The 15,960-nt window shown below is 29.9% G+C and overlaps 2 protein-coding genes across 2 annotated transcripts; both read left to right on the top strand.

The window, feature by feature from the left end:
* Nucleotides 1-2,852: 2,852 nt before the first annotated feature.
* LOC129614343 (trichohyalin-like) lies at nucleotides 2,853-9,349 on the top strand. The gene is made up of 2 exons (XM_055528913.1): nucleotides 2,853-9,207; nucleotides 9,261-9,349. The coding sequence occupies exons 1-2, from the start codon at nucleotides 2,912-2,914 to the stop codon at nucleotides 9,304-9,306; spliced, it is 6,342 nt and encodes a 2,113-aa protein (XP_055384888.1). The 5' UTR covers nucleotides 2,853-2,911; the 3' UTR covers nucleotides 9,307-9,349.
* A 3,504-nt stretch (nucleotides 9,350-12,853) lies between these two features.
* On the top strand, nucleotides 12,854-14,589 carry LOC129614360 (inhibitor of growth protein 3). Its single transcript, XM_055528933.1, has 5 exons — nucleotides 12,854-12,977; nucleotides 13,030-13,101; nucleotides 13,214-14,039; nucleotides 14,093-14,345; nucleotides 14,399-14,589. Exons 1-5 carry the CDS (start codon nucleotides 12,950-12,952, stop codon nucleotides 14,510-14,512), a joined length of 1,293 nt encoding a protein of 430 aa, XP_055384908.1. The 5' UTR covers nucleotides 12,854-12,949; the 3' UTR covers nucleotides 14,513-14,589.
* Nucleotides 14,590-15,960: the final 1,371 nt, after the last annotated feature.

The raw sequence follows: 15,960 nt of genomic DNA, 5'->3' as shown, positions 1-15,960 counted from the left end.
GTTTTGAAATTTAAAATTTTTTTTCGAGTTTTAAATTAAAAAAAAATTTTTCAATGCTACATTTCTAGCATTTCTTTATTGCAGATTGAATTTCCGAACGCACTTCATTGCAGCCAGTAATTTCCGAACCATCTATATTTGCAGTGTGTGTAGTGTGAATTTTCGAACGTACCACAAGCTACAACTATTCTAGAACTGAATAAGCAAAAATCCCCCATCCAAATATAAAACTGACTAGTATTTACTGCTTATGTAATAAAGAATGTATGCTTATGTGCATATTTAAGATGAAGCTAATTACCCAAAATTAAATACAAAACTGGTAATAATTTTTAATTTATAGAAATTGTTACAAGCAAAAACATTATTATTCATTTTCCGAATAATTAATTTAATAAATATAGATCTAAGTTCTTTGCCTTTTTTTTTAATTCTATTGTACATATTAGAAAATTTCGGTCAAATCGAAAATTGTTCTTTTGTAAGATTGTTGAAAGAAATTCCCCCTAATTTAATATTTTCAATATGTTCTTTATACAATTTGGTTCTTGTTTTATTGCGCAGATGTATTTTGTTAACACTTGAATAAAAAAGGATTCTTTCTATTGTTATGACATGATAAGAACATTATAATGGTTATATCGTATACATTTTCTAAGTTTATATCGATATACATACATATAGATAGACTTGTGATTTCTTAAGAGTTTTAAAAATAGTAATTGATCACCATTTGCAATTTTTATTAACGTTGTTATCGAATTTCTGCCAGACTTAACATAATGCGTATACGAGTATAATGTTATTAAAATGTCTTATAATAAGAATAAATTAGATACGCCTGCAATTTAATTTAAAAAAGGGCACATAAACAAATATTCTTGAACTTGAATATCGTAATTTGCGTTTTAAAACTTTTCTTTTTTAAATAAGTTCTTTTTTGTTATCCTTAATAAAAAATGTAATTTAAAAACAGTTTAATATTTTTTTCATAATATGCTTAATATGTCCATATGTGCATATGTATGCAAATATATTCGATATGTGTGCATGTATGTAAATTATTTTTGTGAAGTTAATTATAAAAATTTCTATGGAACATCTTGACCTAAAACGAAGTAATTAAAATTATTTTGAATTCAGTTAGCAAAAACAAACTGTTTTGTTCATAAAAAAAGTTTCTAAACATAAGTATATAAAAATGTTCCATATGTATTGACTATATAGCCGGATTTACCTATTTATTTTTGGACGATTTTAATTTTAACATTAAAATAATTATTGACATTGATATTTTGATATTCATAAATTATACCATGTTCTTTACCGAATTTAGCCAGAAAAGATTAATTAAAACATATTTGCTCATGAGATTTTTGATATTTGAATTTGTTTTTGAAAAGGATATAAAATCTCCAGAACGAAAATTATTCCATATCTTTTTATTACATCTCTTCGAACTCGTGATAATGTAAGTGTTCGACAAGTTAAAGGGTCCAAATTAAAGGCAATTCGTAATTTTGTAGACGCTGCAAGATCAGGGATTATTTCTTCTCTCATGAGATATTAAAAATGTATAAGCCTGCAAATAATTCGTTATGCTAAAACTAACTTATTCCAGAAAGAGTTTTTTATTCCAATTTATAAAATTGCAAAGCTACTCGAAATTTAGCTTGAGTCTAAACTAAATTAATTGACAATACAATTTAATCTTCATCCTAGATAAAATTGTTTTAAAATTTCAATATTTCACTTAAAGATTTTTCTAAATTTATGCAAAACTTTATGATAATAAGAAATTATGTATTTCAAAATATCTTTTCGTTAGATTTCAGGATTTTTGAATAAAAAATGTCTGACAATCGTTAAATTTACGTTGTTGAAGAGAAATGGGCTACTTTAAAAAAAATGGGAATAACATATCCTTCGTTAAAGAATTCCTAACATTAGAATATATTGCATGGCGAAAATACATTACTAAATATCCTGTCGAGTGCGTTTAATATTCGAATATTTTGGTTTGGTCCGATCAGCAAAAAACCAATTTGGAATATTTCCCTTTTAGGTCACTTTTCTTCAAATTATTCTAGAGTATTTTAGTTTTCCTTTTTGATTAAAAATTTTGTGAAAGGTGATGAATATAAAATTAGCATCAATGCTGTGTTCATCTTACTTTACTCTTATAAATTGGTATTTTTGATTCGAATCTAGAATATTTTTTTATATATAACTTCCGATTCTAAATAAACATTTTAATTTTCAATTATTATATTTTTATTATTCTGACGTCATAAACCTATAATCAAATAAAACTGATTTTATGTTAATTCTTGCAAAAAAAAAAATTACTGATAAGAAGGCTTTACACGATACGCATGTACATATGCACATACAGTTAAATTTTCCTACCACTTAACAATAAATGAATTCTGTATGTCTCGATTTTTATGAATTGAAATTTCATTCATAATGTGAAGAAAAAGAAAATTAAAAAAAAGAATGTATCAAATATCTAAAAGACTGTAAACCCGTTTTTCTTATTACTCCTACTGATATCCTTTTCTATTCTATTTTCTATTCCAAAGAAAATTTATAACGATTTACCATCCATATCTGGGTAAAGAGATTGTAAAATTGGAAAAATTTTTATAATAGGGAAACTGGTGCACATGTGTGATAAGAAAATTAAATTTTGTCATCAAATAAGTCAAATTTAAAATTGAAACACCTACATACAATAATGTTGGTTAAGAAGAAATTTCAAAAGAAGAAAAATAATTTTACTATAAAAGGAGAAGAAAAATAATTTTAGATTCAGTTTAAATTTGATTCTTTTACAGAATTAAATATATTCTAAAATCGGGCTTTTTAACGGGAAAATACTCAATACTATTAATTGTTTTAAGTGACAATGGTATCTGGTTTTTGGCTAACAACTTCAATACTTGCATTAACGTTATTAAAACTTGGAGCATTTGCTTTTGATATAAGCAATAATTTTGCAAAATTTAAAGATCTTTATTTTACACCGAATCAATTAAGACATTTTAATTATTTTTGTGAAAAAGAATTTTCTTTCCACGAATACTCTACCGATGTTTGCCAGAACAATTTTAATGATAATTATGATAATGACAAACGCAAATGTGAAGAACATTTATGTGACAAAGAAATATGGGTAACCCTTTCGCTAAACAGCACGGGAATTGCAATTGAAGTGGACTCTGCTATTAAAAGTCAAAAGCAATGGACTGATAATGGTGTGCAAAGTTTTTCTGCGTTTAACGTCGAAAACAGTGATGATGATAATATCAAAAAACTTGATAGTAATGAAATTCAATTGAATGAAAGACCTGAATGGAAAAGTGAGAAAGAATATAATTACCTGTTGGAGCGCCAAAACAACAATTTCAACGAACGTTTTTCTCAAAAGGATGGTGCTACTTTTAGCCGAAGGAAATTTAGCAGGTTAGAGGTTGAAAGAAAACAAGAAAGTTATATGACGGCAAATGTGCGAAGCTTTGAAAGAACATACGGTGAACATTGTAATGACGGATTTAGAAATGAAGATTATGATACTGAACGTTTTATGATCGAAAAAATGCGACGCTCGGAAAGAACTAATGATGAAGATCGTGAACATCGAGCTAGGAATAAAGATCGTACAAATGAACGTTATATGTACCAAAATAGACGACAATTAGAAAAGACTAATGGTGAAAATCGTGAAAATATGCGACACTTTGAAAGAACTAGTGATGAAGATCGTGAACGTCGAACTAGAAATAAAGATCGTACAAATGAACGTTTATTAACCGAAAATATGCGTCGATTATTAAGCATAATTGATGAAAACCGTCAACATAGATTTAGGAAAGAAGATCGTGATAATGAACGTTTTATCGTCGAAAAAATGCGACGTTCGGAAAGGGCTCATGATGAGGATCGTGGAAATATGCGACGCTTAGAAAGGACTGGTGATGAATATCGTGAAAATATGCGACGATTAGAAAGAACTAGTGATGAAGATCGTGAACTTCGAGCTAGAAATAAAGATCGTTCAAATGAACGTTTATTAACCGAAAATATGCGACGATTAGGAAGCATAAGTAATGAAGAGCGTGAACATAGATTTAGGGATGAACGTGATAATGAACGTTTTATCGTCGAAAAAATGCGACACTTTGAAAGAACTAATGATGAAGATCGTGAAAATATGCGACGATTAGAAAGAACTAATGATGAAAATCGTGAAAATATGCGACACTTTGAAAAAACTAGTGATGAAGATCGCGAACGTCGAGTTAGAAATAAAGATCGTACAAATGGACGTTTATTGACCGAAAATATGCGACGATTAGGAAGCATAAGTAATGAAGAGCGTGAACATAGATTTAGAAATGAAGATCGTGATAATGAACGTTTTATCGTAGAAAAAATGGGACGTTCGGAAAGGACTGATGATGAAGATCGTGAAAATATGCGACGATTAGAAAGAACTAATGATAAAAATCGTGAAAATATGCGACGTTTAGCAAGAACTAATGATGAACATCGTGAAAATATGCGACGCTTAGAAAGGACTAGTGATGAAAACCGTGAACGTCGAACTAGAAATAAAGATCGTACAAATGAACGTTTATTGACCGAAAATATGCGACGATTAGGAAGCATAAGTGATGAAGACCGTGAGCATAGATTTAGAAATGAAGATCGTGATAATGAACGTTTTATCGTCGAAAAAATGCAACGTTCGGAAAGGACTGATGATGAAGATCGTGAAAATATACGACGATTAGAAAGAACTAATGATAAAAATCGTGAAAATATGCGACATTTAGAAAGAACTAATGATGAACATCGTGAAAATATGCGACGCTTAGAAAGGACTAGTGATGAAAACCGTGAACATCGAACTAGAAATAAAGATCGTACAAATGAACGTTTATTGACCGAAAATATGCGACGATTAGGAAGCATAAGTGATGAAGACCGTGAGCATAGATTTAGAAATGAAGATCGTGATAATGAACGTTTCATCGTCGAAAAAATGCGACGTTCGGAAAGGACTGATGATGAAAATCGTGAAAATATGCGACGATTAGAAAGAACTAATGATAAAAATCGTGAAAATATGCGACGTTTAGCAAGAACTAATGATGAACATCGTGAAAATATGCGACGCTTAGAAAGGACTAGTGATGAAAACCGTGAACGTCGAACTAGAAATAAAGATCGTACAAATGAACGTTTATTGACCGAAAATATGCGACGATTAGGAAGCATAAGTGATGAAGACCGTGAGCATAGATTTAGAAATGAAGATCGTGATAATGAACGTTTTATCGTCGAAAAAATGCAACGTTCGGAAAGGACTGATGATGAAGATCGTGAAAATATACGACGATTAGAAAGAACTAATGATAAAAATCGTGAAAATATGCGACATTTAGAAAGAACTAATGATGAACATCGTGAAAATATGCGACGCTTAGAAAGGACTAGTGATGAAAACCGTGAACATCGAACTAGAAATAAAGATCGTACAAATGAACGTTTATTGACCGAAAATATGCGACGATTAGGAAGCATAAGTGATGAAGACCGTGAGCATAGATTTAGAAATGAAGATCGTGATAATGAACGTTTCATCGTCGAAAAAATGCGACGTTCGGAAAGGACTGATGATGAAAATCGTGAAAATATGCGACGATTAGAAAAAACTAATGATAAAAATCGTGAAAATATGCGACATTTAGAAAGAACTAATGATGAATATCGTGGAAAAATGCGACGCTTAGAAAGGACTAGTGATGAAAACCGTGAACGTCGAACTAGAAATAAAGATCGTACAAATGAACGTTTATTGACCGAAAATATGCGACGATTAGGAAGCATAAGTGATGAAGACCGTGAGCATAGATTTAGAAATGAAGATCGTGATAATGAACGTTTTATCGTCGAAAAAATGCGACGTTCGGAAAGGACTGATGATGAAGATCGTGAAAATATACGACGATTAGAAAGAACTAATGATAAAAATCGTGAAAATATGCGACATTTAGAAAGAACTAATGATGAACATCGTGAAAATATGCGACGCTTAAAAAGGACTAGTGATGAAAACCGTGAACATCGAACTAGAAATAAAGATCGTACAAATGAACGTTTATTGACCGAAAATATGCGACGATTAGGAAGCATAAGTGATGAAGACCGTGAGCATAGATTTAGAAATGAAGATCGTGATAATGAACGTTTTATCGTCGAAAAAATGCGACGTTCGGAAAGGACTGATGATGAAGATCGTGAAAATATGCGACGATTAGAAAAAACTAATGATAAAAATCGTGAAAATATGCGACATTTAGAAAGAACTAATGATGAACATCGTGGAAAAATGCGACGCTTAGAAAGGACTAGTGATGAAAACCGTGAACGTCGAACTACAAATAAAGATCGTACAAATGAACGTTTATTGACCGAAAATATGCGACGATTAGGAAGCATAAGTGATGAAGACCGTGAGCATAGATTTAGAAATGAAGATCGTGATAATGAACGTTTTATCGTCGAGAAAATGCGACGTTCGGAAAGGACTGATGATGAAGATCGTGAAAATATACGACAATTAGAAAGAACTAATGATAAAAATCGTGAAAATATGCGACATTTAGAAAGAACTAATGATGAACATCGTGAAAATATGCGACGCTTAGAAAGGACTAGTGATGAAAACCGTGAACATCGAACTAGAAATAAAGATCGTACAACTGAACGTTTATTGACCGAAAATATGCGACGATTAGGAAGCATAAGTGATGAAGACCGTGAGCATAGATTTAGAAATGAAGATCGTGATAATGAACGTTTTATCGTCGAAAAAATGCGACGTTCGGAAAGGACTGATGATGAAGATCGTGAAAATATACGACGATTAGAAAGAACTAATGATAAAAATCGTGAAAATATGCGACATTTAGAAAGAACTAATGATGAACATCGTGGAAAAATGCGACGCTTAGAAAGGACTAGTGATGAAAACCGTGAACGTCGAACTAGAAATAAAAATCGTACAAATGAACGTTTATTGACCGAAAATATGCGACGATTAGGAAGCATAAGTGATGAAGACCGTGAGCATAGATTTAGAAATGAAGATCGTGATAATGAACGTTTTATCGTCGAAAAAATGCGACGTTCGGAAAGGAGTGATGATGAAGATCGTGAAAATATGCGACGATTAGAAAGAACTAATGATAAAAATCGTGAAAATATGCGACGTTTAGCAAGAACTAATGATGAACATCGTGAAAATATGCGACGCTTAGAAAGGACTAGTGATGAAAACCGTGAACGTCGAACTAGAAATAAAGATCGTACAAATGAACGTTTACTGACCGAAAATATGCGACGATTAGGAAGCAAAAGTGATGAAGACCGTGAGCATAGATTTAGAAATGAAGATGGTGATAATGAACGTTTTATCGTCGAAAAAATGCGACGTTCGGAAAGGACTGATGATGAAGATCGTGAAAATATGCGACGATTAGAAAGAACTAATGATAAAAATCGTGAAAATATACGACGTTTAGCAAGAACTAATGATGAACATCGTGAAAATATGCGACGCTTAGAAAGGACTAGTGATGAAAACCGTGAACGTCGAACTAGAAATAAAGATCGTACAATTAAACGTTTATTGACCGAAAATATGCGACAATTAGGAAGCATAAGTGATGAAGACCGAAAGCATAGATTTAGAAATGAAGATCGTGATATTGATCGTTTTATCGTGGAAAAAATGCGACATTCGGGAAGGACTGATGATGAAGATTGTGAAAATATGCGACGATTAGAAAGAACTAATAACGAAAATCGTGAAAATATGCGACACTTTGAAAGAACTAGTGATGAAGATCGTGAACGTCGAGTTAGAAATAACTATCGTACAAATGAACGTTTATTGAGCGAAAATATGCGACGATTAGGAAGCAAAAGTGATGAAGACCGTGAGCATAGATTTAGAAATGAAGATCGTGATAATGAACGTTTTATCGTCGAAAAAATGCGACGTTCGGAAAGGACTGATGATGAAGATCGTGAAAATATGCGACGATTAGAAAGAACTAATGATGAAAATCGTGAAAATATGCGACACTTTGAAAGAACTAGTGATGAAGATCGTGAACGTCGAGTTAGAAATAACTATCGTACAAATGAACGTTTATTGAGCGAAAATATGCGACGATTAGGAAGCATAAGTAATGAAGAACGTGAACATAGATTTAGGGATGAACGTGATAATGAACGTTTTATCGTCGAAAAAATGCGACGTACGGAAAGGACTGATGATGAAGATCGTGAAAATATGCGACGATTAGAAAGAACTAATGATGAAAGTCGTGAAAATATGCGACGTTTAGCAAGAATTAATGATGAAGATCGCGAAAATAGAAATCGACGATTAGAAAGAAATAATAATGAAGGCCGTGAAAATATGCGACGTTCAGCAAGAACTAATTATGAAGATCGTGAAAATATGCGACGCTTAGAAAGAACTAATGATGAAAATCGTGAATATCAAGTTAGAAATAAACATCGTGATAATGAACGTTTCACGAATAAAAATATGCAACATTCGGAAAGGATAAATGATGAAAACCGTGAAAGTCGATTTATAAATAGGGAAGACCGCTCTATTACACGAAATGATAGAATTTCTTCAAGTCATAATCAAAATATTCGCTCAGAACATCGTAATTATCAGTTCAATGGCAGAGTGTCTGATGTTGAGAGTAGAAGAAGCTCCAGAGTAGAAAATGAGGAGCAACTTCAACATCGTAGCAAATTGCTAATTCGACAGGAAGTCAAAAATGAACTTTTCAAAGATGGAGAAAATTCGGAAAAAAATCTCGTGGACAAAAGTGGCTCCAATAAAGTCTTAGAGAGAAAAGAGACTAAATATTTAACACATCACAACAGACTGAATTACAAAGATGAAAGACGAAGTGACAAAGAATTGATAAGATTCATGGCTATTCGTAACAATATCGGGCCAAAAAGCGCTGTACGCCAAAGTATCTATAAACATTTCATTAAAACAAATACATTTTACGAAAGGTGTCCGAATTATATTCAAATCCTTTTATGCTCCGCAATCATCTACAATATTATTAAATCATCTTTACTTGAAAAATATCCAAGGTAATTAAAGTTAAATTAAAATAATAACTTTTCTAAGAGATATTTTTGTTTAGTTTTAGCTTTTTCCCAATGTGGTTAAGATCAATTCAAGCAGTTTGAACCATTATGATGCACAATTTTAATCTGTTAAATATATTTATGTGCTTATGTAAATAAAAAATAGTTATAAAAATTGTATTAGTCATTAATCATTTCACATGTGTACATATCCACATGTTAAATAAATAATGATATGTATGTATATATATTAAAAAAAAGTTAATTTATACTATGTATGTGTTAAATTAAATAACCTAATAAACGAGTTTAAATGTAAAAATTTGTTTACTTAATATGTCTATTAAACCTATTATATAATAAATTTTTACATAATGGGTATATAATGTCTGTAGATTCGTATATATATGTACATATTTACATGCATATAACGTAAATGCAAGTACTGTTATGTATAATTATTATAAATTCAATGTCCTAAAGGCCAAGAGATTTTGATATTTGGATGTATTGTATATGAACTTTGAAAAACTTGTTTCAAATTTTAAAGAAGTCAGTAGTTAACTTTTCAGTTAACATACCTAAAAAGATGTACACTTCCAGTTGAGATTGAATTTGTTCCGTCTGATTGGAGTTGAACATATCATCTTCCTTATTGTATGCAGTGCGTTAATAAATGTCCATGTTAAATTAAAATACTTGTGTGTACGAGACAACTTATAAACGCAAGTTTATTAGCTAGGGAAATGAAACGTATTCCAATCTTCGATGCAAAAATCGTCGTGTAAATGCAGATCATGATAGCGTATTTCCTTTTTCTTTGAATATAGTTCTTTAAGCAGGGTATAGACACATAAATGAAACAATAATTTCGCCAATTACCTCATTTAAACTCAAACTGCGTTTTTACTATGTCAGCTTGCAAGCCCGAAAATTTCGTTTAGCTTGTTTTTTATTTCATTCAAAACTTATAAGAGCTTCCTAATGACTCATAGAAAGTGTTTACATTTAATAACAATTACTTCGCATTGATAACATTTTCAATTTATACATGAATATAACTATTTTAAACTATCTAACAATTTCAAATAATCGATTAATAATTTTATGATTAAAGTTATTAATAAAAATAACTTATTCATACAAAAAGTCTAGATTGGACTGGAAAAATATTCATTTATTTTAGCTTTAAATAAAAATACCTATTTTTTATGGTTTTTCTATTATTAGGAAAATTGTTGTATAGTTTAAATGCGGTTTTATAAACAGAAATAAAATTGTTCAATTTCACTCGTCAAGAACATATTATTCTGATGTTATTTGATGTTCTTATATTCTAGTTGTGAGTATTTCTACTAAAAATTAATACACTCATCCCTCGCTTAAAAATTATGTGGTTGTAACGTAATGTAAGTAAAAAGATTCGGTTTACAGAATTTCGATTTACGGATAACATTTCAGGAGCATATTAGTTCCGTAAAGCGAAGGATGAGTGTACAGGATTTGTGTTTACATGATTTGTCAGAACCAAGTAAATTTGAGTAACAAGCTTACTTTTGAAGTACAAATTTAACGTTTAACGATGTAGATATCCTACTATTATAGCAAAATAAGGTTTTTTATTGCTTTATTTTGAACTTTTTGTAGCAAATTCATGCACTTAACAAACGCATTTTCTCATATCTGTGCTAAACATACTGTAATAGTGTTTTTTTTTTGTGTTATGTAATATTCTGCTACCTAAGTATGTATATTAATTTGAAGATCCCCGCTATTTTTCTTGCCTTTCGTGTGTATTCAAGAATTTGGTTTTTCGATGATTATTATCTTTTTAAGATTTGGAAATATTTTTTCTTTTTATAAAAATTGACAAAATTTCAAATTTAGTACCCAAATTTTATAGCAATTCTGACAGCACAATGTTAAATATTATAATCTTTTCCTTTAGTCTTTTTTATAAAATTTTTTGCATGAATTATATAAAATTAAGTAATGTAAGATGTTGATGAGTTGTTATATTAGAGAAGATCAATCACATTATTGAGTTATTCGATATTACTACACTTATCCGTTTGTGCCCACCTCTAACGTCAAGAAAAGTATTTTTGTTTTGTATGGATGACATTTCTGAATTTAGTGGTCTAATCAGAATTCAGATGTGATAATTGATGAGTTGCTATGCTTGTTTACATTCTATAAAAAACAAAAAAAATATTAAGAATTGGAAAACAATAATTATTAGAAAGTTCATAAAAGCTACAACTTGCAGAAAATGCGCAAAAGAAAAATTCAAAGTATAAGTTTGAAACTGTGTGAATTAAAAGAGTATGATGCTGCTAAACAAGACAGGCAATTAAAATCACAACCGTACAAAGATCGAGTACCAGAGAATATTTCATCCCAACCATCGCCGATAGTCAAAGTTGGTGTCAAGTCTAAGCAAGAAGTAAAAGAAAGAATAGGATTTATGAATGATTAAGGAAATATGAGGTTTAATATAATTGAGGGATTAATATAAATTAAAAGAAATAAAATGTTTTTCAATTTCATATTAAAGCTTTCTATTCATGTTCTAAATGGGTTGAAGCAAATAATACAAACATAATTTTTTTTTAAATAACGTTAAAATAAAACCACAACTAGTGAATGTGATTTCTAAAATGTGAATTTAAACGACGAAGTTCTGAATTTTCAACATAGTTATAATAAAATAAGTTTCTAGTTCTTGGTTTTATTAAAACCGGGGGCTATGGAGTGCGGTTCATTTTATTATTATACATAAAATACAATGCCCTGTTTTGTGTTTAAATAATTTGATTTGACAGCAAATGTCGTGCACAGTGCTGCTAAAAGAGTGAAAAAATATTTTAGAAAAAAATATGCTAAAATATTTACCCTGGTAAATTTTCCATTTTAGATTCTATTGTTCTCTTGTGGTCTATAATATGAATTTGTTTTTAAATATGAATGAGACCATATAATTCGTGGTTCGGAGTCCACTTAAATTTCTAAAAAAAAAACTATTTGCTAAAATTGACTTTTTTTTTTTCATGGGACATGATTTTTAATTCTCAAGTTGAAAACAAAACAAGAACGATTTTTAGCGGCGAAATGTAAAAAAAATGTAGAATACATGTACACAAATGAGATTGATCAGAACGCTGCGAAAATACTAATGAATTTTAAAATTCTACTGAACAGTGATTTGCCGTTCCGCTGTTGTTCTGGGCTAACAACGTAAATCATTGCAGTTGTTGGCCGCCGCCTTGGTTCTATATTTTCATTGAAATATGTTTCTTTAGATTTAAAAATATAAAATTATGCAGGTTTTTAAATTAATATTAATGTATGTTTGCAATTTATAAAGGGAAAAATCGATGATGGTGAAAAGCTAATAATTAATTTATTATAAATTAACAAAATGGATAATTATGTAATACCATTCGAAGAAATTTTATATAATGCTCAACATTTTTTGGCACTTTAAAACATTTGCCCTTTCTGTAATTATCTTCAATTTACCAATTCACAATAATTATTAAAAATCTACTGGATGAAGCAATTACACTAATTTATGAACACGATGGTAACGCAAACGATGAATGGCACAAAAGTGAAGCATAAACTTGACGTTTGAATTTTTATTTTAGATGTCAAATTTTAATGGAGTTGATTTAACTAAAGAGCATAATAATAGTTAGTTTTTATTTTCCGTTTTTGTGTGAATTATTCGAAAATATTCGAAATGCTGTACTTAGAAGACTATTTGGAAAGTAAGAAAACAGATATAATTTATTTTTTCAGCTAACAATCATATATTTTAAGTGATTGAGCATCTTCCACAAGAGCTCCGAGATAGATTTACAGAAATGCGTGAAATGGATTTGTCTGTACAAAGTAAGTCGAAAAATAGTATTTGTAGTTTTATTTAAATTTGTTTACTAAAAATTCAAAAATTTACGGATAAATTAATTAAGTTAGCATTAATTTAACGAATTCTTTTTTTTAGATATTATGGATACTTTAGAAAAACGATCAAAAGTATTTTTCAGTCAGTGTCGAAGAAACGAATTACAAGGAAATGCAGCAGATAATGAGTTTGAAAATTTAAAAAAGGATTATTATAAGGTCTTAGAGGATGCTGATGAAAAAGTTTCACTTGCGTCTTCTATGCATGAGCTTGTCGAGAGATATTTGAGGCGCCTAGACAGTGAACTTTTTAAGTTCAAATGTGAACTTGAAGCAGATAATAATGGCATAACAGAAGTTTTAGAAAAGAGATCGTTAGAATTGGATGGTAATAATTCTATGCAGAATTTATTGAATCAAAAAGAAAATCGCTTTTTTGGATCAATTGGAAGTGGTAGTATCGTTCAATCTCAGAAGGACAAGCTATTTAGACAGAAACCTGAAAAACGTCGAGACAGTACGAGTATTACATCAATTGTTGAGAAGAGACCGAACATAAGTAATAGTATTATACCAACTCAGTCAACTTCCACAGCTGTTCAGCCCATACGAACCATAACATCTAATATCAATTTACATGGGACAGTTTTAAATACTTCTCCAGTGTCTCCCATAGTAAGTTACAACGTTCAACATATTAATCAAGCTAATAGTCAAACCTTAAATGGCAATGGTGCTATTATGTCAGCTACTCAAACTAGTAATATTTCAACGTCACAACTACAAAACAGAAGAAGTATTGGTCACACCAGCTCAGTAAGTAGCGGTAATCATGATTTGTTGTTAAGTAGAGATTTGAATAATTCAACGCATATAATTAGTAATATTGATAGAGAACTGCTTCACAATCAGCGACGGCAAAAGAAGTATAATTAAATATGTTATGAAAGTTTTTATGATAAATATGTTTTTTTTTTAGAAAAATCAGTACGAGTGTACCTCATCCAACAGTCCCGAGTCAGTCAATGTCAACCACTACTATTCAATCAGTTTCGCATTCCTCTAATTTGAATTCCGTGATTACTGATCCAGGTTCTCCTAGACTAAATGAAAATGGAATGGTTGTAGAACAGACACCTGATGGAGAATGGACATATGATCCAAATGAGCCTAGATATTGTATATGTAATCAAGTCTCTTATGGAGATATGGTGGCGTGTGACAATGAAGCTGTGGGTTTTAAAATTTTGTTAAGATTTGCTTTAATAACAAATTCATATTTTAGTGTCCATTCGAATGGTTTCATTATCCGTGTGTTGGAATTACTCAGTCACCTAAAGGCAAATGGTACTGTCCTAAGTGTACTCTTTCAATGAGGAGAAGAAACAGAAAGAATTAGGATTATTTATTTATATGAATAACGCTTCTGTGAAAAATAAATTTGGTTGGAAAATAAAAAAAAACAAACCTTAACAATTTTGTTCATGTTAATTATGTGGAATTAAAAAAATACGTTAGTATAGAAAAATTTTAAGTGTACTTTAAAACAAATCCTCCATATTATTTGCAAAGTTTAATTTTATTCGAAACTAAACATAATATTTTAAAGATTTAATAATACTTATAATGTAACTGAAGTAGATCTAGGTATCCAAAACTAACTGCAATCAAAAATTTGAATACATGTGAAAATAATTGATACAACTGATTAATAATTGATAAAATTGGACAAATTTTGTGAATTTTGGCTTTGGATGCAGGTTTGTTAGTTTTAATAGATTTCAATTTCAATTTGTTTCAATTTATTCAAAAAAAGCTAAATACAGATTGTAGTTGTATTAAAAAAAAAGTTATATGAATACAAACAGAAAGATATCAAAATGATGCGAAAGAACAAAGGAAAAACAAATTAACAAAAATTAAGAACTAAATATTAAATAAATATTTAATTTATTAAGCCAATAAGCAGTTAAATAAGTTAGTTGTATAAATTTAACAAAAGTTAATAGTTAGTTAAAAAAATTTAAAAAAAGTAAAAAAAAAATAAACCTAAAAGATCCTTATATGTGAGATATGAAGTCTAAATTATTGCAATCATACAAAAATTAGAAAATATTCCCAATTCTGTTTTTAAAATTGTTGAAGTTGGTTAATTATTTTAATTTATCTGGAATACCATTATAAATGGCGACAGTTTTGATTATACCGCATCCTGGTTTTTGAATTTGAGTTTTACTGGAATTATGAAAATTTGCAAGTTTGCCATCAGGGATATCGCTTTAAAAAAACAACGCACGTAAAGAGAAAACAAAAAATGAATGCTTGTTTCTAGTGGTTGCGAAAAAATATGTTTTGAACCAATATATGCAACGTTGACTTACTTTTATTAAAAAACTACAAAGAAAGTAGTTGCCTTTTTGAAAAAGCTCTAGTCTTAAAGATTATTTAGCTAATTTTAGTAAGTACACAGATTCTAATATCATCTGTAACATTGTATCATTGGTAGGTATGCATTTATGTAGATATAATCAATTGTGCGTAAATCAAGAAATTATTTCCAATTTGCTTTTTGCAGTTATATTCAGATATCAAAATATTGTTCTCGAAATATAATTCAATAATTATTTGACCTAGGCACACTTTGATAAAATTTCGATAAGCAAGTGGGAGGCTAATGAAAAAATAATATATCTGGAAAATCATGACTGGTATTAAAAAATATTAAAATTACTGGTAAACATCGACAGCAATGAAAGAAATTACCTAAAATTAAGTATTTTGCCTACAAACAAAATCTTGAGATTGAAGAAGCGGTATACTCTTCAAATAAGTAAAGGAGACAAAGAC

This window comes from Condylostylus longicornis, unplaced genomic scaffold, assembly GCF_029603195.1.
Source record: "Condylostylus longicornis isolate FDR11 unplaced genomic scaffold, ASM2960319v2 ptg000107l, whole genome shotgun sequence".
In the NCBI taxonomy this organism is placed as follows: domain Eukaryota; kingdom Metazoa; phylum Arthropoda; class Insecta; order Diptera; family Dolichopodidae; genus Condylostylus; species Condylostylus longicornis.
Note: the sequence above shows the minus strand (reverse complement) of the source record. Positions and strands in the feature narration are given on the sequence as shown.